Source organism: Acomys russatus, chromosome 6 (genome assembly GCF_903995435.1).
Source record: "Acomys russatus chromosome 6, mAcoRus1.1, whole genome shotgun sequence".
NCBI classification, from domain to species: domain Eukaryota; kingdom Metazoa; phylum Chordata; class Mammalia; order Rodentia; family Muridae; genus Acomys; species Acomys russatus.
The window spans coordinates 79,079,600-79,103,178 of record NC_067142.1 but is presented as its reverse complement, the minus strand read 5'-3'; the positions used below and the strand labels follow the sequence as shown (position 1 = coordinate 79,103,178).

General features: G+C 47.8%; 1 protein-coding gene across 1 annotated transcript; it reads left to right on the top strand.

Annotated features, from left to right (window-relative positions):
• The first annotated feature begins 12,727 nt into the window (after positions 1-12,727).
• On the top strand, positions 12,728-20,547 carry C6H1orf115 (chromosome 6 C1orf115 homolog). The gene is made up of 2 exons (XM_051148084.1): positions 12,728-13,114; positions 20,256-20,547. Exons 1-2 carry the CDS (start codon positions 12,809-12,811, stop codon positions 20,373-20,375), a joined length of 426 nt encoding a protein of 141 aa, XP_051004041.1. The 5' UTR covers positions 12,728-12,808; the 3' UTR covers positions 20,376-20,547.
• The last annotated feature ends 3,032 nt before the right edge of the window (positions 20,548-23,579 follow it).

Genomic DNA, 23,579 nt, shown 5'->3' with positions numbered 1-23,579 from the left:
ACGATGGAAAAGATGTTATAAAAATAAAAGTATTGACAAGTTTCTTGTCAGAAATACTGAGAAAAATATAATAAAATGATCAACCCAACCAAGGATTCTATACCCAGATAAATTGGCTTTTCAAAACAAAGGTGAAGTAAAGATGACTGACACAGGTGACGAGAGTGGTTTGCAACACTTACAGATTCACAAGAAACATGCAAGAGAAGTTTTGGGACAAAAGGGAACACGTACAAGATGGCCCTCTGCAACTACCTAAGGGAATCGAGAGAGCATAAAATAAAACCATGTTCAAAGTCAGTAACAACTGGGTGAAGGCCACTGCTCTAGCTTGCGCTCTGTTGCTATGACAAAACACTGACGCAAAGCAGCCTGGGAAAGGAATGGGTTTATTTGGCTTACAGGTTAAAGTTCATCATGGAAGAGAAACTGAGGCAAGAACTGAAGCAGAGACCACAGAGGAGCACCTGCTTACTGGCCTGATCTCAACATTCGGTTACCTTGCCCATACAGTCCAAACCCTCCTGCCTAGGGATGACACCGCCCACAGGTGGCTGACCTCTCCTACATCAGTGAGCAATGGGGGGAGGGGGAGCCCCATAGGCATGGCCCTAGGCTAACCTGATAGAAGCAACTCCTCCATTGAGGTTCACTTTTTCCAGGTGTGTCAAGCTGATAAGATCATCATCACAGCCTATGACACACAAAAGCAAAACATAATGGTGACACAGCTCACAAGCCTGGAGGTTCTTGGCAGAGTGCTTACATTGCATGTGTGGTTTTCCTGTCACTTTAAAATGGATTATGGTAAGTTAGAGGTAGACTATACATTTAGCACAACCACTAAATGCACCAGTTACCGCTGGTGAGCCAGCAAGGCGTGGAACGGAATGTTTTAAAAAAGACTGCTCCAAGTATTAATGTAAGAAGCTGGTGGACAGATAAGCAGCAATTGGCAGAATGAAGGCATACAGCGTGAATTATGTATCTGATAGCTAATATCTAAAATATACAAGAACTCAGACAACTCAATACCAAGAAAGCTGAGATTACAGATGTGCAAGGGACCCAAGTAAACAGCTGCTCAAAAGATTCCCAAATGACCAATGCGTGGGGGGAAATGCTCAAAAATCACAGGTCAGAAATGCACTTCATTTATTTATTTTTTTTTTTTCAGAAATGCACTGTAAAACCACACTGTCCAGTGGGAGTGATGGAGAATTCCTGCAATCCCAAAACCAGGAAAGTGAAAGCTAGAGGGGGTCCTATCTGTGCATCGCCCAAAAGACGAAAGATAGTGAGTGAGTGTGGGCAAGATTGTAGAAAAGAGAACTCTTGCACACCGTTAGTGGGGTCTGGAAATTAGTGCAGGAGGTTTGGAAAACAGCATGAACCTCTTTAGATGTTGGAAAGACTAGCATACACTCCAGTGAGCCCACTAGTGGGTATCTGGCCAAGTGATAGGAAATCGGTATATTGAGATGAAACCTGCATTCTGAATCCAACTGAAGTGTAATAATTCACAATAGCCAATTGGCCTAAGCATCCCTCGGCATGAGGAGATGCAGGAAAGGCAGCTCATGTATAGAATGGAGTAGAACTCTGCCCTACGGAATAAGAAAAACCTGCCCATATCAACTGAGGGGAGCCAAATGAGAAACTAAAACCTAAGTACCACAGGGCTGGCAGGAGGGCTCGGTGAGTGAGGGCACTCGCTGCCAAAGCTGAGGGCCCAAGTCCCCTCTTCAGACCCCACGGGATAGAAGAGAGAACTGACTCCTACAAGTTGTCCTCTGGCCTCCACATGAATGCTGTGACAGATACAAACACACAGAGGGACAAACAGATAAAAACTATGATTTAAAAAAAATTATATATATCTCAAGCATCTCACTACCCAGAAGCCACTGTTTTGACATTTTTCTGTGGAAAGTTTTGTATGTTAGTTTTGAGTCTGAGGGGTGGGGACTGATCAGAGAAAAGGCACGACCATGAGGTGGCAGTAGAACACCATGCAGAAAGTAGTATTTGGATGCAGTTTGAGGTGCTTCAGAAGAGAGCCCCCACAGTGGCAGGCCTTCCAGAGACCGCTCAGAACCCCCAACCAGAAGGGAGAAAGAGCAGGACATTGCTCTGCCTATAGAAAATGGGAGAAGGGGCCTCAGTGGACAGACTGGATGAGAGCTCCAAAGGGCAGCACCCGTGTGGGGTCCTTCAAAGTCAGGTTGGCTTAGTTGTGCTAGAAGATGTTGGGTAATTCTACAAATTATGCAGAGCAAGCAGACAGGTATGAACTATGTACATTTGGGTGTGCTTGTTTGGACTAAGTGCACTAAAGCAGTTGGGTGCCTAAGGATTTTGAGTTTGGCTCCTGCCCCCTTTAATTAGAGTCCTAGGCTGTGGCACAGAAGTAAACAACATAGGGGATACCCTTGATTTCCGTAAGTTTCTAACGTGAAAATGGGGCCAGCAAGATGGCTCAGCGGAGGAAAGTACTTCCTGCCAAGCTCAATGGCTTGAGTTCAATCCCAGGGAACTGCATGTTGGGAGAATCAAGCCCCCGCAGATTGTCTGTTCTTCACCTGCGCATCTGTGTAATTTTACATCTCACTATCCTGCGGAGAAATGCTTGACGAACTCGGCCATTCCTGGGTGGTGTGTCACCTGTGTCGATATGGTATCTGTTCTACCTAAAGAGGCTGTTGCCCCCGTACACACACACACACACACACACTCTCTCTCTCTCTCTCTCTCTCTCTCTCTCTCTCTCTCTCTCTCTCTCTCTCTCTGCACAGTCTTGCAAAATTTCTCTCTATTAAATGATAGCCTTCTACTAAATAAAAAATATTTGCAAAAGCAGAGGCAGGCAGATCTCTGTAAGTTCGAAGAAACTAGGGCAGCTAGTGAGACCCTGCCCCACCCCCCACCCCACCCACATGTCCCCAGCCCCCCCCCAAAAAAAAGAAAGAAAAAGAGAGAGGAGGAAGGAGAGGAAAAGAGAAAGAAAGAAATTAGATTGAGGGCTGGTTAAGAGCACTGCTCCCCGCTCTGCTGCCTGTATTTGACTTGATTTGATCTTTATCTGTCCTAGGCATAAAACGGTTTAGGCATAAAACAACTTTGGCCACCAAGCCAGGCATTAAGCTAGAATGAACAAAGGACTGTCATCTGCTCTGCCCCTGGCTGATGGAACACCACCACCACCAAGGTTTGTCCATTTCCAGAGGAGTTAAATTGATGGGATTTTTTGTTTGTTGGTTGGTTTTTCAAGACAGGGATTCTCTGTATAACCTTGGCTATCCTGGACTCAGTTTGTAGACCAGGCTGGCCTTGAACTCACAGCAATCCACCTGCTTCTGCCTCCCAAGTGCTGGGATTAAAGGCATGTGCCACCACGCCCGGCTAAATTGATGTTTTAAATCATAAAATGCACTCTTTTTTCCTCATCCACTGCAGCTGTGTTCCACCGTCATTGCGGTGAGGAAAGCGACACAGATTTCTAGGAGTGTCACAGGCCAAAGGCAAGCAGGGCCACACAAATAAATGTGCCTAGGTATAAGAGTGGTTCTCTGCTGTCAGCCTCCTCCAGGGAAGCAAGAGTAAAACTGTGGGCAGGAGGCAGGTGGCCTCCACACACTACGCAATGGCCTCTCCTATGTTCTTCCACATGGCCAGTATCTCAGACATGTGTGTATGCTTTGTCTGAACTGTGCTGCTTATAAAAATCAATCCGATTGCTTCTCTTTGCCCTAAATTCTCAGTGCATGAGCACGGGTTTGCTGATAACTGGGCAGACTTCTGCACCTAGAGAGAACTGACAACTTGGCACATCTCACTCTAGTGCAACTACGCCTGCTCACTTGCCAGCTGTGCCGTTTGTGAAACTCACAAGGAACCCTCAGGTCATAGGGCACATTGTACAGAACACATAGTCCTCCCTGCCCTTTCAGAAGTGGGGTCCAGAGTCATTATATCGGAACGTCAGAAACAGGAGTCCCCTCCCTCTGGCTTTGTGGACTCCAGATGGTCCTTGAACCCTTGAACTCAGGAGCCCTGGTGCACTGCCAAGAAGCACTGGCCTCTTGGGCCCTCTGGGGACACACCAGGAGCATCCAGAGCACCTGAGAAGGTGAGTCATGGATCTAGCCTTCCTCAGGAAAGACCAACCATCCTTTCACTCCAGACCAGACAGGATAAACAGGACAGGGGGGAGGGGGAGGTAGGGTATCAGAAAAGGCTGTGCCTGGTGCTAACGGTCTGTAATCCCAGCTACTCTAGAGGCTGAGGAGAGTTTACAGAGTCCCACACAGCCTCAGCTGCACCCGGAGTCCATGCCTCAAAAGGGTGGGGAGAGGGGAGAGAGTCCAGTGTAGGGTATAGGCTAGCATGTGTATCCCCAGAATCAAAGAAGAAATTGTCACTGGGAACAGAGACTGTCCTCTGGCTGCCCAGGCAGCTCAGCTAACTGTGACCCTGTCAGTGCTGTTATTTGAATTTTAGATGGCTTCAAGGTAGGAACAGTATACACATCTTCTAGAAATGCTTTATGTATGTGTTTTACCTGTATGTGTGTCTGAGCATCATGTGTGTGCCTGGTGCCAGAAGAGGGCGTCAGACCCCCTGGCCCTGGAGTTACATTTGGTTGGGAGTTGCTATACAGGTGCTAGGAAAAGACCCCAGGTCCCCTGAAAGAGCAGCCAGTGCCCTTAATCACTGAGCCATCTCTCTGGCCCCATTTTTTCCCTCCTTGTCTGCTTGCAGAGTCTAGAACTAATCTGTGTACTTTTGCTTCTGCTGTTAAGAACAAAATTGGAGGGGCTGGAGAGATGGCTCAGTGGTTAAGAGCACTGCCTGCTCTTCCAAAGGACCCAGGTTCAATTCCCAGCATCCATATGGCAGCTCACAACTGTCTGTAACTCCAAGATCTGAAACCCTCACACCAATGCACATAAATTAAAATTAAATAAAATATTAAAAAAAAAAAAAGAACAAAATGGGAGCTGGGTGGTGGTGGCGGCAGCGGCGGCGCACGACTTTAATCCCAGCTCTTGGGAGGCAGAGGCAGGCAGATCTCTGTGAGTTCGCCAATCTGGTCTACAGAGTGATTTCAGGACAGCCAGGGCTACACACAGAGAAGCCCTGTCTCAAACAAGCAAATGAAAAATGTGCCATAAAACTTGAGCTGCTGTGTCTCTTTAGCCGATTCTTTCAAAAAGTGGTCCTGTTTGTCCAAGGATCAAACTGTGGGAAGAAATATAAAGAGAAATGTAAAGAAAAGATAAGGTTTTCTGTTCTCAGGGTATTTTGACAGAGGCCTGAGACACCCACCGTTTCATTCAAAACCTGTCTCAGAGAAAGTGGATTCAAGGATAATATAAACAGATTGGACCAAAGTCTTGGTCACCACAGTCTTAACTGTGGTTACAGAATTCCAATTTACAATGCTGCTGCCTCTTTCTGGTATCTTCAACCACCACCCAACAGATTTCACTCTTGTGACCCCAGTCTCCACAAGGCTTGTTCCATCCAACTACGTGCAGGTAACAACTCATCTGTCAATCAAAGAGCGTGCTCTGTGGGAAGGACCCTGCTGGAACAGCAGCCGAGGAGAGTCTGTAGCCTGAAGTGGGAAGAAAGACAAGGACTATTATGAGGAGAAAGGGAAGGAGTCCCTCAGCCTTGAGCCTGCTTAAAGCATGGCACCATCGGAGAAGCCTAATGAACGACTGTTTAGGCCCCTTCTCCTTCCTTAGCTGTCAACCTGCTTTTCTAGGAACCTTGGCAGAAATCTCTCGCTCTGGATTTATTCAATATTTATACAGTATCTTGCCTGCATGTATGCCTACATGCCAGAAGAGGGCACCAGATCTCATTATAGATGGAATTGAACTCAGGACACCAGGAAGAACAACCTCTAAGCCATTGCTCTAGCCCCTAGACAAGGTCTCTCAATGGGACCTGGGACTTACCACTCAGCTAGGCTGGGTGATCAGCCAGCCCCAGGTGTTTACTTGTCTCTACTGGCCCAGCTATGGGATTAAATAAAATAAATAAATAAATAAATAAATAAATAAATGCATAAGTGCATTCCACCATGCCCAGCTGTTTTTGTTTTGTTTTGTTTTCTGTTTTTGGTTTTGGTTTTTGTTGTTGTTGTTGTCGTCGTTTTCTGGGTTTTTTTTTGGGGGGGGTTGTTTTTTGAGACAGGGTTTCTCTGTGTAGCCTTGGCTGTCCTCGACTCGCTTTGTAGACTAGGCCGGCCTCGAACTCACAATGATCCACCTGCCTCTGCCTCCTGAGTGCTCGGATTAAGGGCATGTGCCACCATACCTGGCTTAGCCCAACTATTTTCATCGGGACTGAACCAAGGTCCTAATGCCTGGCAGGCAAACACTCTACCAACTGAGGCTCTCCCGGCCCCTGTGGCACGTTTTCTTCAGAATACTGTGATGAACTGTGAGTTTTCATTAGCAGAATTTGGCTTCACTCTTTGTAGTTATATTTTAATCATGACTTATCTAAAAGACACTTTAATTGGCAATTAAAACACCCCCATCATGCATACACATAATAATAATTAATAATGAATGTTAAAGTAATTTTATAACTAATTTAAATTATTAATGTTTTTTGTTTTTGGTTTCTTTTGTTGTTGTTTTGTTTTTTTGAGACAGGGTTTCTCTGTGTAACTCTGTAGACCAGACTGGCCTCAAACTCAGAGATCCACCTACCTCAGCCTCCAAAGTGTGTGTGTGAGTATGTGTGTGTGTGTGTGTGTGTGTGTGTGTGTGTGTGTGTGCCTTCAGTTGCAGTCTTTGCTAAATTAAATTCATTATCTTGTGCCTTCTATGGTTTATAGCCTTCTTTTATCAGCTCCATAGATGTATTTCTTCTTGACTCTATCCTATAAAAATAAAAAAAAAAGTAGTTTCAAGCCTCTATTATCTTTCTCCTTCAAAATCTACACCTTTATTACAAAAGAGATTAGAACATAAAGTCTTTACATGTCTATAAATAGAAAATTGTTCCTAACTCTTTCTTTGTAAGTCTTTACATGTCTATAAATAGAAAATTGTTCCTAACTATTTCTTTGCAAACTATTCCAAGTAAGCAGCTATTGTTAAGTCTCTGAGGTCTCCCATATCCTTTCTGGTTCAGACATAAATGGTACATTCCATGAGTCTTACCTGCTCACTGCCCTGGCTCCTTTGAAGGACAGTTTCCATATTTGTAATGAAGAAAGATTGCCAGGATGGTGGGCATTGTGAGTTGCCCTAAGTGTCCTTGTTGCCTGTCTAACATGAGAGGCCAAGAGGGGTGGGCAGCATGTACCAGGCCCCTTGAGCAGGTTAACTTCAGTAGGCCTGGAGTTTTCCTAAGATGTGGAAGGCAGAGCAGACAGCAGCCATACTTCTGCTAGCACGTATGTCTCCCAGGCTCTTCCATGCTGCAATGTCAATGGCCTCTGGTCTCCAGTGTCAAGGATATCAAGGCAGGGCAGACAGTTTTGCCTAGGTTTTGCCAGTGTTGGCCCAAGGTGATCACGAAGTCAACCTCACTCCCTCCAGGTTCATGTACAAAAGCCAGAACCCTCAGTCCCTAAGAATGTAATTATGTTCAAAGGCAGGAACTGCTTTTACAGAGAGATAGTTAAGAGTAGACAGAGCACCAGGCCAGGGCACAGAAGCAACCAAGTGAGGGCCCCTGTAAGAGGAAGAGGCACCACGAACAGGCCACATGTGGACACAGAAAGCCGCCAGCAATCTGCAAGCCAAGGGCAAGAAGATTGAGGGGAGCCCAAACCTGCTGACACTGGCAGAGACTGGCGGTCCGGTTCCTTCTCTGGGCAGGAATGCCAGAGGGAGTCCTGGCTTCTTTTTTTGGTTTTTTGAGACAGGGTTTCTCTGTGTAGCCTTGACTGTCCTGGACTCGCTTTGTAGTCCAGGCTGGCTTTGAACTCACAGCGATCTGCCTGCCTCTGCCTTCCAAGTGCTGTGATTAAAGGTGTGCGCCACCACCGTCCAGTGAGTCCTGGTTTCTTATCTCCTAATCAATTGGCCTGCTTGAAAGCTGAAGGGAGGGTGGGACCGAACTCCAGTCCAGACACTAATTCGTTCTGGTAAATGGCATTGGACGTTGACTCTGGATTTTCCTGGTGGCCATGGGTTAGTTTTCATTCCTCAGTTTCATCTCATTTCCTAAATGTTAGGGTTACAGTATCCGTGGCTGAGGCCCAGTGAGCCTCGTGAAGGAAAAGCTATCTCCTCTCTCCTCCTGACAAAAGAGTGGAGCCTACCTCTGGCCTTGGGTGGACAGCTAACATTCCAGGCTACCCAAAATGTAAGAGTTAATCCTCTGGCCAGGGGACAATCCCTCAATATAGCCACCTTACTGTTGGGGACGGTAGGCCATATGGCCAATGTTTAGCCATCTTGTCAGAGCCTAGGCTCCTATTTCTCCAGTAGTCTGTCATTTGCCAAACACCAGCTGACCCTGTCGTGGTTTGGCAGTTAGACTAAAGATAAGATTTAGACGGAGCCACCCTGTTGTTAGCAGTTAGATTAGATAAAGATAGCAAAATATTTGGTGTAGCAGAATGTTGTGACCTGTTTGGAATTCCTCGCATGTTGAGATAGCCTGCAGCTGGGTTGCCATAGCAATACACTTCCCTGCCCCCCTTGCCTTATAAAACCTTCTACCTGAACAATAAAGTTTGAGAGCTTGATCAAAGGCTTGCTCTTCTTCTTCGTGTCTTGTGTTCTGTCCCTATACAGGAGAATTCTCCTCCCGAGCATTAGTCGAACCCCAGCAGGCCAGGTCACCTTACTACCGAGCTGGGAAGAATAATTTTCCCTTAGTCAGACAATACACTTTCTTCCCCTTAAACCTCACCCTCTGTAAAAGTCTCTGTGAACTTCCCTGTGGCTCTGTGAGGTCTCCCTGCCCTTCTGTGTTCTTTTCTTCTTTATATCTTTATTTCATGCGCTGGTGAGAACCTAAATATGCTTTCTCTGGTACTTCTGTTTTTTTTTTTTTACATATACATTTATATTTCTTACATGTGTATACAATAAACTACCTATAGCAAGAAGAACCATGAAACAATCAGGAATTATATAAATGGTACATTCTTAGTGTTTTGGCTATTTGTATTTGCCAGCCTTGAAGAAAACATCTTTCCTATCTTGATGCATCTAAAATGCTGGCTCTAAATCAATATCTATCATATCTCATCATTATCAACTTAAAACACCTCTCTAGACCAAAAAACATCTTAACTCCTAAGCTTAATGGTAAAACTAAACTATCTGGTCTTCAACCAGAGACTTGAGAAGGAATAAAATTAATTACCTGAATAGACAGGAAGTGCAGATAAGCAGTTTCCCAAATGAGAAGATGACAGAGAGTTTGCTACCTGAACAGTCACCCAAAACTCTCTATAACATTGGAGCATCATCTTTAGCCTTCTGGCCTAATATATCTGACAGACATATTTGTGAGGCAGGAATTATTGAGGACTTGCTTACCCTCTCTTGGCAGAATTTGGCTGTCAACTCTGCCTGCATCCAAGCTTGTTCTTTTTTAGGCAGAGTTCTGTTTGTGGTAGAAATGAGGACATTTTTTCCCAGCAGCTTGTTTGCCACATTTGAAGCCATCTCCATAAGGAGGTTCTTTGATGTTCATCATCCTTTTTGAGGTAGGCTGGGTGTTGCCAGGAGTTAACCTGTCTCGTCAATGAATCTAGGGTACAAATCCTGGCTGTTGGGATTGTCCTACATGATGTCATATGTATGATCCGGAGACCAGCTTTCCTGTCCCCATAGGGATGCTTCCCTTCCCAGTGTAGATCAGGCTGGCCTCCAACTCACAGATCCACCTGCCTCTGCATCTCCAGTGATGTGAATTAAAGGTGTGTGCCACCAAACCTATAATGATTAAAGTATTTTTTTTTTTCTTCCCCAAAATCTTAACCCAGCTAGGTGTGGTGCTTTATGTCTTTAATCCCAGCACTTAGGAGGCCAGAGGTGAGTAGATCCATCTCTGTGAATCTATCCCTGTATTACAGGCCAGTCTGGTCTACATAGTAAGTTCTAGGACAGTCAGAGCTACATAATGAGACCCTGTCTCAAAAACAAAGCAAAACAAAAAAACAAAAAGCAAAAGCAGCTAGAGCTGGTGGCACACGTCTTTAATTCCAGCACTCGAGAGACAGAGGCAGGTAGATCGCTGTAAGTTTAAAGCCAGCCTGGTCTACAAAGTAAGTTCCAGGACAATCAGCACTAAGAGGTACACAGAGAAACCTTGCCTCGAACAAACAAACAAACAACAACAAAACATAAACAAAGCTGGGCATGGTGGCACAAGCCTTTAATATCAGAGGCAGACAGATCTCTGGGTTTGACCCCCAGCCTGATCTACAGAGTAGGTTCCAGGATACTGGGTATACACAGAGAAACTGTCATTAAAGACAAAAAGGAAAACAAAACTAAACAACAACAATAAACCCACTGCACTTATTTGTTTGTTTGTTTATTATTTTTGTTTTATTAGACATATAAGTGGACAGCACTCAGTAGCTATGGAGGACATACAAACAGAAGATGAAATAACAAAAATATAAAAGTCTTAAGTATTTCTGGGAAGCCATCGCCACTGGAGGCAGTAACAAGTTTCCACCGAAAAAAAGTAATTTTTGATAAAGATGATGATGGTGGTGGTGGTGATGATTTTGATGAAGAGGAAGCAAGCTGAAGGGAAAGCTCGTAAAGAAATCTGTATGAGCCGGGCGTGGTGGTGCACACCTTTAATCCCAGCACTTGGGAGGCAGAAGCAGGTGGATTGCTGTGAGTTTGAGGCCAGCCTGGTCTATAAAGTGAGTCCAGGACAGCCAAAAAAGGAAAGAAATCTGTATGAGATACTCCAGCAAAAGATATACAGGAACCAGACAGAATGGAAAGGACTTCAAAACCATCAACACACGATCAAAAGGTCAACGGTGCTTAAAAAAAAACTCCTACGACACCAAAAGGACCTAGTTCTATAGAAGACATTAAGGCAAACATGCAAACACGTACAGACAAGGGAGTTTCTCTTCCCTAAGTGGAAGCCACACTCACTAACTGTGTGAGGAATTGCTTCCAGGTAACAGAGCAGGAGGAGGCTATTGGAGATCTCTGGCTGTGGAGGAAGTCTGTTTAAGAAAATGGTTTGAACAGTCTAAAATTGGGGGCTGGAGAGATGGCTCAGGGGTTAACATATATTGTTCCTCCAGAGGACCAAGGCAGATGCCTAGCAACCAAATCAGGTGTTTGTAACTAACTCTTGCTCCAGGCCAGAGCCTCGGCGCACACTTACAAGTCAGGTTTTTTTTTGTTTGGTTGGGTTTTTTTTTTTTTGTTTTTTGTTTTTTGTTTTTATCTTTTTTTGGGGGGGGGATTGTTTTGTTTTGTTTTTCAAGACAGGATTTCTCTGTGCAGCCTTGGCTGTCCTGGACTCTCTTTGTAGGCCAGGCTGGCCTTGAACTCACAGTGATCCTCCAGCCTTGCCTCCCTAGTGTTGGGATTAAAGATGTGTGTCACCACCCCCGGCTCTAATAATAAGCTTTTAAAAACAAAGCACTGTCATGCCTCTAAAATGTTAAAGAAGCTATTTAATGTAAGAAACAAAGCAGTTCATTTCTGTAGCAGTTGATTCCCAGCTGTCCTTCCCATAATGCAAAGTGTGAACTTTCCCCACTGTGTTTGATCGATGTTTTGCAGGTTCTCCTGCCAAGAATGTGCTGTCTAAACGCCTCTTCAGCTTTCAAGGCTGGATTCCACCCTTTGCTTCGTTGAAAGAATGTATGGAATGTTATGAAAGGACCTAGAAATCCTGATGGTCAGTCATGAAAACGTTGGGAAGACGGAAATGCATGTGTGGAATAAACGTAGTATTTTACCTTTTGTTTGTTTGTGTTTGTTTTTCAAGACAGTTTCTCTGTGTAGCCTCGCCTGTCCTGCAGCTCGCTCTGTAGACCAGGCTGGCCTCAGATCCGCCTGCCTCTGCCTCTCAGGTGCTAGTATTAAAGGTGTGCACCACAGCCCAGCTTTTCGCATTCTTTTAAAACTGCATTTCATGTGTTTGAGGCAGGCCATCGTGTAGCTCAGGCTGGCCTCAAACTCACTATAGCCAAGAATTACTTTGAAGTCCTAATCCTGCTTCCATTTCCTAAATTGAGAATATGAACATGTGCCACCTTGCTGGGGGTTGTGTGGCGCTGTGGACGGAGCCCAGGACGTCGTGCATGTTGAGCAAGTGTTCTCCCAACTGAGCTACATCCCAAGCCCCAAATTTCATATTTGCAGTACTATTTCACCACATGCTCGCCAGCACTGAGTCATCAACACGATTAATACCAATCGCTGCCAATTTTTTGTTTGTTTTGTAGCCCTGGCTGTCCTAGAACATGCTCCGTAGATCAGGATAGCCTTGAACTCAGTGATCCACCTGCTTCTGCTGGGATTAAAGGCGGGTGCCACCATACTCGGCCAATTCTACCTGTTGTTTGGAGTCTTGTTTCTGTTTCCAGTACAGCCGAACATGCCTGACCTGGGCTCTCTGACTTCTGGGTCAGGGGTTCTCTGGCAAGCCTAGCTAACACGCTCAGGGCTCAGCGGCCGAAATCCTGGGCCCCACCGCGAGGGTGCGCTGCGACCTCAGGTCCCAGGCGCGCACCAGGCCCGGGCGGTCCGCGGGGGCAGTAGTGGGGCGGGGTACGGAGCAAAGGTTGCCTCTTAGCCCAGAGCCTTCTCTGCAACTCGGCGGCATCATGACGGTTGGCGCCCGTCTCCGAAGCAAGGCGGCCAGCAGCTTCGCGCGCCGAGGGCCCCTGGGGCGATCGCGCTGCGCCGGCGACGAGGAGACGGATGCCATCGTAGAGCACCTGGAGGGCGAGGACGAAGACCCGGCGAGCCAGGGCTGTGAGCGCGAGGAGGACGGGCGGCGTGCGGGGATCCCGAGCGCGCGCAGGGTGCACCTTGCTGTGCTGCCTGAGCGCTACGAGCCCCTGGAGGAGCCCGGGCCAGGCGCCAAGCCCAAGAAGAAGTACCGGCGAAAACTGAAGAAGTACGGCAAGGTAGGTTCTCACGACCTGGCCGCCCTGGTCGAGACAGAACCCGGAGCTGCTCTGGGTGGAGAGTTTTGCCCGCGTTCTCTGCAGCAGGGACAGTGACTTTGGAGGGTAGCGCTGAGCGCGCAAGGCTTAGGCAGGCAGGCCTCTGTTCCCAGTTGTAGCTGGTGGGATTGGTGAAGCCATGGTAAGGTTAGGGTGGGTGGCTTGGAGCCGCATGACCAGTGGGAAGTTGCAGTACAGGTCTACTACCCTCTCCTGGCCGCCCCGCCACGTGAGAACGTTAGCTTTCCTGCTCCCTAACCCAGCACATACCTAGCACCTGTGGATTCTCCCTTTCCCCTCTAATCAACTATCTCTGCACTCAGGAATTCAGATGTTCTGCCTGCCTTTTGCTTTAATGGGAGGAGACGTGAGAGAGCAAGAGGAAAGATGGATGAGGACTTTCAGGGTAAATAGTTCTGGTTTCTAGTGCCCCTGCCTGAGGGGAGAGTAGGATTGCCCTCTTGGCCTGGACAAGGCTAGGGAGAGTGGCGGGGAATCACAAAACTCATTGATTGTGTCCTGGCCAAAGTCCTCCGGGCCTCGTCTAATTTACTGTCCGTTTATCAGTAGCCTTTGATAAGTGACCTGTATGATACGGAGGCATTCGGTACCTTGCCTATTTAGTTTATCATACTGAATAATATGGCCGCACTCCCTCCCAAGCAGGCAGTGGTGAAATACATTGTTGAAGAGAGACTTTTGAGAGAAAGAAGTCATCTGAAAGTGAATTGATGACACTGGTTCCTCAGTTGGAGGCTGGCATTTGGAGAGGTTTTGAGGGTGGCCACTCTGTGCCAGGCATTGTGCATACACTATAAATGCAAAAATGAATCCTAACAGCTGGTGGGGAAAGCCCACAGCTCACCAGGGAGATGTGGCAGAGCTGAGAATTTAGCAGTCACAGTGAGGCTAGTAAAATCTCGGATGCCTTCAAATCACCCTGACATGGACACTGGGCAGAAGGAGAAAAGATAAGGCTTTAACACGAAGCCAACGCAAGGGAACCCACATCTGTAATCCTAGGCACTCTGGAGGTCAGAACAGGATGATTGACAGTACAGGGCTAGGCTGCGCTATATGACAAGATCTTATCAACAAAGAGGCACCAGGCCCCACTTATTAGGATGGCTATTCTTAAAAAAGACAAAGTCAGCCAGGTAGTTGTGGTGCACACCTTTAATCCTAGCACTGGGGAGGCAGAGGCAGGCTGATCTCTGAGCTTGAGGCCAGCCTGGTCTACAGAGAGTTCCAGGACAGCCAGAGCTATACAGAAAAATCCTGTCTTAAAAGCAAACAAAAATTTGGAAAAATAGTCCAAAATAATTTTTGGTTACCCTAGAGAGTTCCTAGCTTTAAAAACAAAACAAACAAACAAACAAACAAACAAACCCCAGAAAACTGGAAACAGCTACTCAAGCAATTGTTTTATTTCAAATTTTCATGTGTATGACTGTTTTTCCTTCATAAATGTTTATGGGGCAAATAATTTCACACACAAGTTCACAGAAATATCACTTACCAATGGCCAAAAGGTAAAAACAATCCAAGTACTTAAGAGTGGATGAACAAAATGTGCGCTAGACACTGGACTATTATTCAACAGCCATAAGAAGGAACAAAGCACAAATCAGCTGCCACGTGGCTCAACATGATGTTAAGAAAACCAGACCCACAGGTACATATCTCCATGGTTTTCTTCATATGAAATGTCCAGATAGGTAAGTCCAGACAGAACATAGATGTTGATTTTAAGGGACTGGGCAGAGACATAGAGATACCTGCTGTGTGTGTAGCTTTCCTTCTGAGATGAGAATGTTCTAGAAGTGGACAGGACTTTATAATGTTACATGTCATAAAGGCATTCAGTGCCACTAACATTTTCACTTTGTAAAATCATTTATTATGTACATATGTTTTTGCCTACATGTATGTCTGTGCCACTTGCCTCATGCCCACAGAGGCCAGAGGAGAGCATCGATTCCCCTGGAACTGGAGATACATATGGTTGTGAGCCATGTTGTGGGTGCTGGGAACTGAAACCAGGCCCTCTAGAAGAGTAGACAAAGCTCTTAACTGCTGAGCCATCTCTCCAGCCCCAACTTTTTCACTTTAAACTGGTTGGTTTTATATTACATGAATCTGTAAGTGTGTGTCTGTGTGTGTGAGACAGAGAGACAGACAGACAGACAGACAGACAGTGACATGGAAAGGGGTTTGGTTTTTCGACCAGAACAAAGAGAGAAGAAATACACTAGCTCAGTGGACGCAAAAAGTCCAAATAAGATTATAGCCCCAAGTGAGGGGTCAAAAGAGTCATCTTGGATTCCACTTTTCTCAGGCCAGCTAAGAGAGTTCCAGGCTCCAACAAGAAGGAAGAAAACCAAGGAGCCGCTCCCCTTTTCTGCAAAGCCACAAGAACAGCCACGGCTCCTGCAGAGAACGGGAGGTGATCTGTCCTAGCCTCAGGTGCCAGGCCAGAAGCTTTCTTTTAAAAATGAATAGCTCCAATTATTGGTTATTACGAAATGTGTTTTCTTTTAGTTCCCATTCCTGTTAACTTCTCAGATCCTTCACATGAGCCCCTTCCTGCTTCTATTTAAGGAAAGCTGTTGGCCTTTGTGAGACATGAAAGAGCAGGCTCAGTCCCCTGCTGCCCACCCACCTCCACCAGTGTGGTCCCATCCAGGGGCCAACCCTCCACTGTGTTGGGCCAGCCTTCGGGAAGCCTTTGTGCCTGGACCTCTTGTAGAGACCAATGTTCCCAGTTGACTTTAAAGGAATAATTGCATTCCTACTGTGCACTTATTACCATTAAAGTACCGTCTGCAGGGCACTGGGGCAGGGAAGGAATTGGCTGGCAGTGTTCCGCTAGGAGGTGGATATCTGTTCCCTTTGTTATGTCCGGTGCTGAGTCCCCTCGGCAACCTTGGGAAGCTAGGGTTGGAAGTGAAGAGTCAGACAGCGGAAGAGCTGGGAGGGAGGCTGGCCTGGCCCCCTCCTCTACATATCTGTGGTGGGCGAGAAGTACGGATCATGCATGCCTCAGAACTCAGCTGAAAATAACAGGCCGCCCTTGCAGGCGCTCTTGAGAGGCATGTGGAGAAGTGTGGTAAGAAAAAGAGTTGTGTTAAAGCCGGGAGTGGTGGCACATGCCTTTAATCCCAGCACTCGGGAGGCAGAGGCAGGTAGATCACTGTGAGTTCGAGGCCAGCCTGGTCTACAAAGTGAGTCCAGGATGGCCAAGGCTACACAGAGAAACCCTGCCTCGGGGGGAAAAAAAACCACAAAGACTTGTGTTAATCAGGAAGCTGGGAAAGGGTTGGAGGGTAAAACAGAAAGTGTCAGGTAAGCCAGTGGCGCACACCTTTAATCCCAGCACTCAGGAGGCAGAGGCAGGAGGATTGCTATGAGTTTGAGGACATCCTGGTCTACAAAGTGAGTCCAGGACAGTCAAGGCTACACAGAGAAACTCTGTCTCGGAAAAAAACAAAAGAAAGTATCAGGTAACTCAGGTGCGGTATTGCAGGCTTGTAACCCCAGCACTCTGGAAACTGAGGTAGGAAGGTCAGGAATTCTTGGCCAACCTGGGCTACATAGTGAGTGAGACCCTGTCACAAACAAACATAAAACAACAGCAGCAGCAACAACAACAACAACAAAACGACACACACAAAAAGAAAAGTAGAAGAATTGTCCTCATGTTTGAAGTAGGGGCCAAGAGGCAGTCTACCAGATTGAGAGCTACATGGCTGTCCAATGGCCTATGACCTTGGGCTTGCCTTCTCCTCACTGCCTCCACTGTACCTCTGTACCACCTGATAATAATGAGGGCTGAGTGGCGGTGGTGCATGCCTTTAATTCCAGCACCCAGGAGGCGGCAGCAGGCTGATCTCTGAGTTCAAGGCCAACCTGATCTACAGGGTGAGTTCCCAGAACCGCTGGGCGACGCTGTCTCCAAAAGTAAACAAACAAGAGGACTGGGCTGGGAAAAGTATGTACCAAGTAAGGACGAGAATCCAGATTTCAGCCCCAGAACCAGTAAAAAGCTTGGCACAGTGGCACATACTTATAACCCCAGTGCTGGGAGGCAGAGACAGGACGGCAGCCAGTATAGAAGAACCTGTGAATTCAGAGTGGGAGATTGCGTCTCTAAATAATTAAGGCCGAGAGTAATTTAGGAAGTCAATGGACATTGATAGCCTTCCTGACACACAAAGCAGGTCATATTCGTAGCCAATAAATTAATCCATGTGGCTTGGGCTGTGGAGCTGTGGGCTGTGGCCCTTTGAAGGGTGAGTTCTCATTCATTCAAATCTACAGCTGAACACCCACCTCAGGTTGGCTGCCCGAGAGCAACTCAACAGTAGACTTGACTTTGGGATCAATGATATCTGTGGAGAGATGCCTTCTAAATCGGAGGGACGTGGAGTCCCCAGCACCACCGGGGGTTGCCTGAGCTAACATCATCAGCCTGCTCTTTCCTGGCTCTTGGGAGCTCCAGAGGCCATCTTCCTCCCTTTCAAAGCCAGTAGTGTACACCATCACGGTATATTGCATGCCAGCTCAGCTACTGAGTGAGATCCTTCCTCGAAATAAGAAATAAAGCTTCGCTGAGAAATAAGAAACATCTCAGGCTGGTGTATTGCCACCACAAGGCTAAGTTACTCTGTATCAGAAAGAAGTCTGTAAACAGGGTGGTGTGTGGTGGCACATGCCTTTAATCCCAGCACTCAGGAGGCAGAGGTGGAGGCAGATGGATCACTGTGAGCTCGAGGACAGCCTGGTCTACAAAGTGAGTCCAGGACAGCCAAGGCTAACACAGAGAGACCCTGTCTTGAAAAACAAAACAAACAAACAAAAAAAAGAAGTCTGTGTTCTTTGGGGGGCTGACAGTGTGGGCACTGACCCTGCCTGCAGCACTGCCAGGTACTGTTTCTAGTGCTTCCCTGAATAACCTCAATCCTCGTTACCACACAGAAGGCCTACTACACATCCCCATTATACAGACAAGGGAACTGAGGCCAAGGAACGTTAAGGAAGATTTGGGGCTGGAATTCACTGCTGGCTGTGAGTGCAAGGTCACTCACAGACTACCTTCCTTACACAGAGAAGTGTAACATGGGCTGAAGGCCTTGGACCCTGAAGTTATCTTTCTCTGGGGAGGACTCAGCTCTGCCCCACAAAGGCTGTATGGTCTCAAAGACATGAAACTTCCCTGTGTTTTCTTCTTGCTGATCCCTTAAGCCAAGGGCCATCAAGGACGTACCAGTCACCTGAGTCAGACCCAGCTTTGCTCTGTGCAAGGAAAGAACTGTTGGATACCAGTACATGGACACCCCAAATAGAAAGCTGAATGCATGAATCTGATCTGCAGAGTTGCCAACATCTAAGGAATGTTGAAAGTCTGAGAGGTTCTAGGCAGAGAGCGGAAGAGGGCCCAGGGTGGAGGGACAGAGGCCTCGGTGGTTCAAACTCAGTAAGAAGATAAAATGAACAGAGAACATTTGGGGGGAGGAGTGCCCTGCGGAGTAGGGGAGGGCCAGGAGAAGAGGGGCCTACATGATCACAGAGAGATGGGTCTGCTGGGAGCTCAGGGAGAGAGAAGACAGAACCCTGCACGGGGCAGGCAACATGGAGGTTGTAGGCATCCTTGACCAGGCAGTCCCAGGACGGGCGTGGGCAGCAGTCAGTATGAGAAGGAAGACGTGTGGGTGCGGTCAGTGTCAGAGGCTTTTTCACTTGGAGAGCAGAGAGACTGAGCAGGAAGTAAGTGTCAAGGTGTGACCCCTGGCATGGTATAAGCTAAGGAGAAGGGGCTGACAGAGAGGAAGAGAAAGATGCTGGAGAAGAGAAACTAATGAATGCTGGGAAAGAACAAGAGTGGAGGGGACTTGAGAAACAGGGCGGGTTCTCCATGCTTCCACTGGCAGGGTGGGAGAAGCCAGGAGCCAGAGTGCTGAACTTGGAGACGGTGAGGGGAGACTAGCGAATCCCGTGACTCAAGCAGTGAAAGACATCGTCTTCGCTAATGCATAGAGATGTGTGGGGTTGGGAGAGGAAAGGTTGGGGCTCTATCAGAAAGTGAGAGGTCAGCTCACCTGGGCAGATGGGCTGGCTCTACAGCCAGTGGTGGGTATCGTTGTGAGTCTTGTCACAGCGCAACCAGGCTGTGTATTTTGTAGTGAGAGAAATCACAGGGCTGAAAGCCTAGGGGTGTGAGAGGCCAGCTACACAAAGGCCAAAGTCACCAAGAATGACCACAGAATTTGGGGGTGGCAAGAGGATTACCAGGGACCACGGTGCAGTTAGAAGTTAGCCATTAGTAGTCTTAAAGTTTTGACGTAATTCCATTTGAGTTCCTGGGATACCCTCTCTTCTGGCACCACCGTCACCAACGAGGAGCAAGAAGGCGGCATCCAAAAAGCACTGCCTGTTCCTGACCCTCAACAAATGTCAGATTGTTCTAAGGCTAGCACTTGGAGAGTGGCAAAAACTTCCGGGTCACAAGTGTGGGTCAGACCAAAGGAGGGAGTAGGAGCATAGCAAGGACTTGCTGGGCTGTCTGACAAGATGCCTGAAGAAAAATTTGGCCCTGCCTGTGGCGGCCCTGACACTTTCAGCTGGGGAAATGGGGTGAGTCTCAGTTTAAGACAACAAAGGCATTTAGTTTTAGAGCTGGCAGCTTTCATGCTGTTTTTAATAAGGCTTGCGAATTATCTGGAAATGTACTGTGCATGCACACACTGTGCAAGGGGAATGCCTGTTTTGAGCAGGGGTGGGGACCTGGAGCACTACAGATGTGAAGACAGCATGGGGCCTCCGTAGTTTTTTGGTTTTGTTTTTTTCGAAACAGGGTTTCTCTATTAGCCCTGGCTGTCCTGGACTCACTTGTAGACCGGGCTGGCCTTGAATTCACAGCAATCCTCCTTCCTCTGCCTCCCAAGTGCCAGGATTAAAGGCATGCGCCATCAAACCCAGCTAGGGGCCTTGATAGTTTGCTGGCTACATGATGGCTAACGATTCTCTGTGTGTTACAGTGACCCATGAAAGAATCAACAGGTTGCCTCACCTAATTTCGGTTTTTTTCTCTTCCTAAAAATAGAATTTCGGCAAGGCCATCAGCAAAGGATGCCGATACATTGTCATTGGCCTGCAAGGATTTGCTGCAGCTTACTCCGCCCCATTTGGAGTGGCCACCAGCGTGGTATCCTTCGTGCGTTAATCAGAGAGCTACAGGGCAGGCGGCACCAGAATGCTTCTGCCCTGGGGACAGTGTGTGAATCCAGCACTTCAGACTGGGACTCACAGGAACTCGGAAGAGGAACGCTGCTTCGTGCTACACTGCTGAACTGGTTGAGTGTTAGGCAGGAGCCATCCTTGCCGTTCTTGGACATGAGTGGTCAGTCCTGCAGAGAATTAGGCCAAGGTCAGGTTGGGGTTAGGTTAGTTTGCTGCCTGTGCTGATTAGAGCCGTCCTGGGGTACATGCAGGTGGGCCCACAGCAGGTCTGGGGTCTGAGCCACATGAGTAGTGAGTAGGTGATTTTGAGGATGCAGGTCTCTAATGAAATGGTTGCTGGTGGCGACGGGCACTAGCCTTGGCCTACCATGGGGCTCTCACTGAGTACAGCGAGGGAGCTGTTTGTTTCTGAAGTCTTTCTCTCTGCCCCATCTCTTTTCCCCACTAAGACTGGCATTGGGAGTTTAATTACAGGTTGGAGAAGAAAGAAAGAAGGAAGGAAACCATCTTTAAAGACCACGGTGCTTTGAAACCCATGTTCACAGCTGTGTGGGAGCTGTTGAACGTAGATCAAAGTGTGTCGTTTTCACACACATTAAGTATGCAGCAGGCGGCCGGGGTGGGGGGGTGGGGGGGGGTGGGGGGGGGGGGGGGCAGGGAGGAGAGCAAGTTCAGAAGCTGGAAGACTGCAACAGGTTCTTCCAAACCCGAACCTGGGCCAGCATGGACTGAGCCAGCTGCTGTGTTTGGAGCTGGTAGGACACCTGCAGATGTGGCTGGCCACAGCAGTTCACAGTGGCAGGTGCCTAACTCCCCCATTTGGTTGAGGGAGGGAGGGAGGGAGAGAGAGAGAGAGAGAGACAGACAGACAGACAGACAGACAGACAGACAGACAGACAGAGGGAATTGACATGTATATTTAGAGGAGGAATGAGTACGTAAGAGATATGAGGAAGAAAAAGCCTAGAATGACATTGGAGAAGCAATGGAAGTTGGGAGCTAGGGACCCATGGGTGTGATGTAGATTTTCTTGCGGGGGAACGGGGTATGGGCTAGACTGGTTGGATGTGGGGCCAGAGGAAGCTGGGGGACCATGGGCACCGTGGTGGGTTGAGTTCACACCTCTTCAGCCTGCATCTCACTTGAATTCAAAGATTAGTCTAGGCAAGAGTCTCAGGTTTGACACTCGCCGAGCGTAGTTCATAGACGACCACTGAATGCTGGGAGAAGTGGGGAAGGAACTTCAAAGGCTGAGAAGTTTGGGGAATTGTGCTAGTGTGTGTCACAACTGTTTTAAATGTAGCTTACAAGTTCCTCTCTCCATGACCCTTAGCCAACCCCAACAGCAGGCCAGGATTCCAACTTTGCTTCGAGACTATTCAAGATCCAGAGCAGGTCAGAGACCACTCTGCAAGATCAGTGTCAGCCTGTTGGTCCGAGGCTCCCTGGGGCACACAAAGAAAGTCATGATATTCATACCTTACCAATGGGCCCAACCATCTGGCACTGGTGGGTGGAGAGGATGGGAAGACAGACAGAGGGACAGAACAGGAACAAGTGGAGGAGATGGTGGCAGTTGCCACTTAGATTCAGTTTCCCCTCTGGAGACTCCTGTGGAAGATTCCCAGCCCTGGAGCTGGGAAATAAATGGTCTTGCTTTAGCCCCAGTAGTGCAAACTGGTTATGTGACAGAGCAATGCTTGCTGGGTAGCCCTAGGATGGGACATAGAAAGGGAAATAGGAAAAGCCACACATGCAGTTTAGCTGGATATAGGAAGAAATGCGAGGCTTGCAGGATGCCCACCCTGCCACCCTCCTGATGCCGCTGAGCCCTAGGGAGCCCACAACATCCTGCCAGGTAGGGAGGAGTGTGAGCCAGGCAAGGGATGATCAGCCAAGTTGGGTTCTCTCCTTGGGAGTCTCTTCCTCCCCACCTCCCAAATTGGAAAATCAACAAAGCAATGCGCTTCTGGCCCTGTGCCTCTCTCAAAGTCTGGCTAAGAATTAACTCAGAAATGGCCAAAGTCAAAAGCTCAAAGGGGGTGTCCTAGGACTCGGCCAGGTTTGCTGCAAGGTGGACTTCAGCCTCTGGAGCATGCCGTGCAGTCCCGTGGGCTGCGTGGGACTCTTGGTTCTGTGGGCTCAGTTTTACGGCTGGAAAAGTTGGTTCATGTGCAGACTGCTGTTTTGCTTTTCTGGTTGTTCTCTGTGTCCGGCAACGGGGCCCACACCCTATTGCAACTGAGGTTAAGAGCTTAGCTTTCCTATCACTGGCTTCCAAACCCTTCCTCTGTATCCCTCTCTTGCCTTGTGTAAATAAAGTCCCAGCATGTCGAGTTTTCCTATGTATCAGGGGCTGTGCCTTCCCTTGTTCTCTGTCCTGAGGGAGATACTGCTGCGGCTCCAGCAGGTCCTGGGAATGCCATGGTGGATCCTGGACCATACACACCCCACACACACCTGCAGGGTTAAAGGCTACATTGCCCAGAATCTCTCAAAACAGGCTCCAGGGTGAGGAGCCACAGTCTTACCATCTGTTACAAATGAAAGTTTTCCAGAAACCTTGGAGCCAGGAGTCTGCATTTCCCCACAAGCTAAGAAGCCTCTGGTCTCTGCCTTGCTTGGGAAATGCCGTTGCTAATAGGCCTCCAGGGAGAGTGCCGGGCCAGTAGAGTGGGCCCTGGGTGTCAGTCACGCTGGCATGTTGCCACACACTCCTGCTCACTGAATCCTCACAGAGAGTGGATGTTGGCTCTAGTTCCTTAACAATTAGACTTCATAGCCGGGCGTGGTGGCACACACCTTTAATCCCAGCATTCAGGAGGCAGAGGCAGGCGGATCGCTGTGAGTTCGAGGCCAGCTTGGTCTACAAAGGGAGTCCAGGACAGAGAAACCCTGTCTAAAAAAAAAAAAAAAAAAAAAAATTAGACTTCATTATGAATTTCTTAAAGGAAGGTATCTTCCTTACAACCCCACTGTCCTAAACAGGAGGGAAAGGAGATTAAGAAGAACAAGAATGAAACCTTCAGGGTATCCGTTCCATGGGGCGAATCCCTTGGTGTAACTCTCCGGAAACGTTTGCAGATCTACCTGACAGAAACAAGCCTCACTGCTCGTGGTCCTGTAGTCCGAACTCCAGCCACCTCCTCTCCCCATCACTTGCTTCTTCCTTCCTCTCCTTCGCCCC

Coding starts and splice junctions, on each gene's coding strand:
- C6H1orf115 (XM_051148084.1), top strand. CDS start 12,809: ATGACGGTTGGCGCCCGTCTCCGAAGCAAGGCGGCCAGCAGCTTCGCG. Junction 13,115..20,255: donor AACTGAAGAAGTACGGCAAG/GTAGGTTCTCAC, acceptor TCCTAAAAATAG/AATTTCGGCAAGGCCATCAG.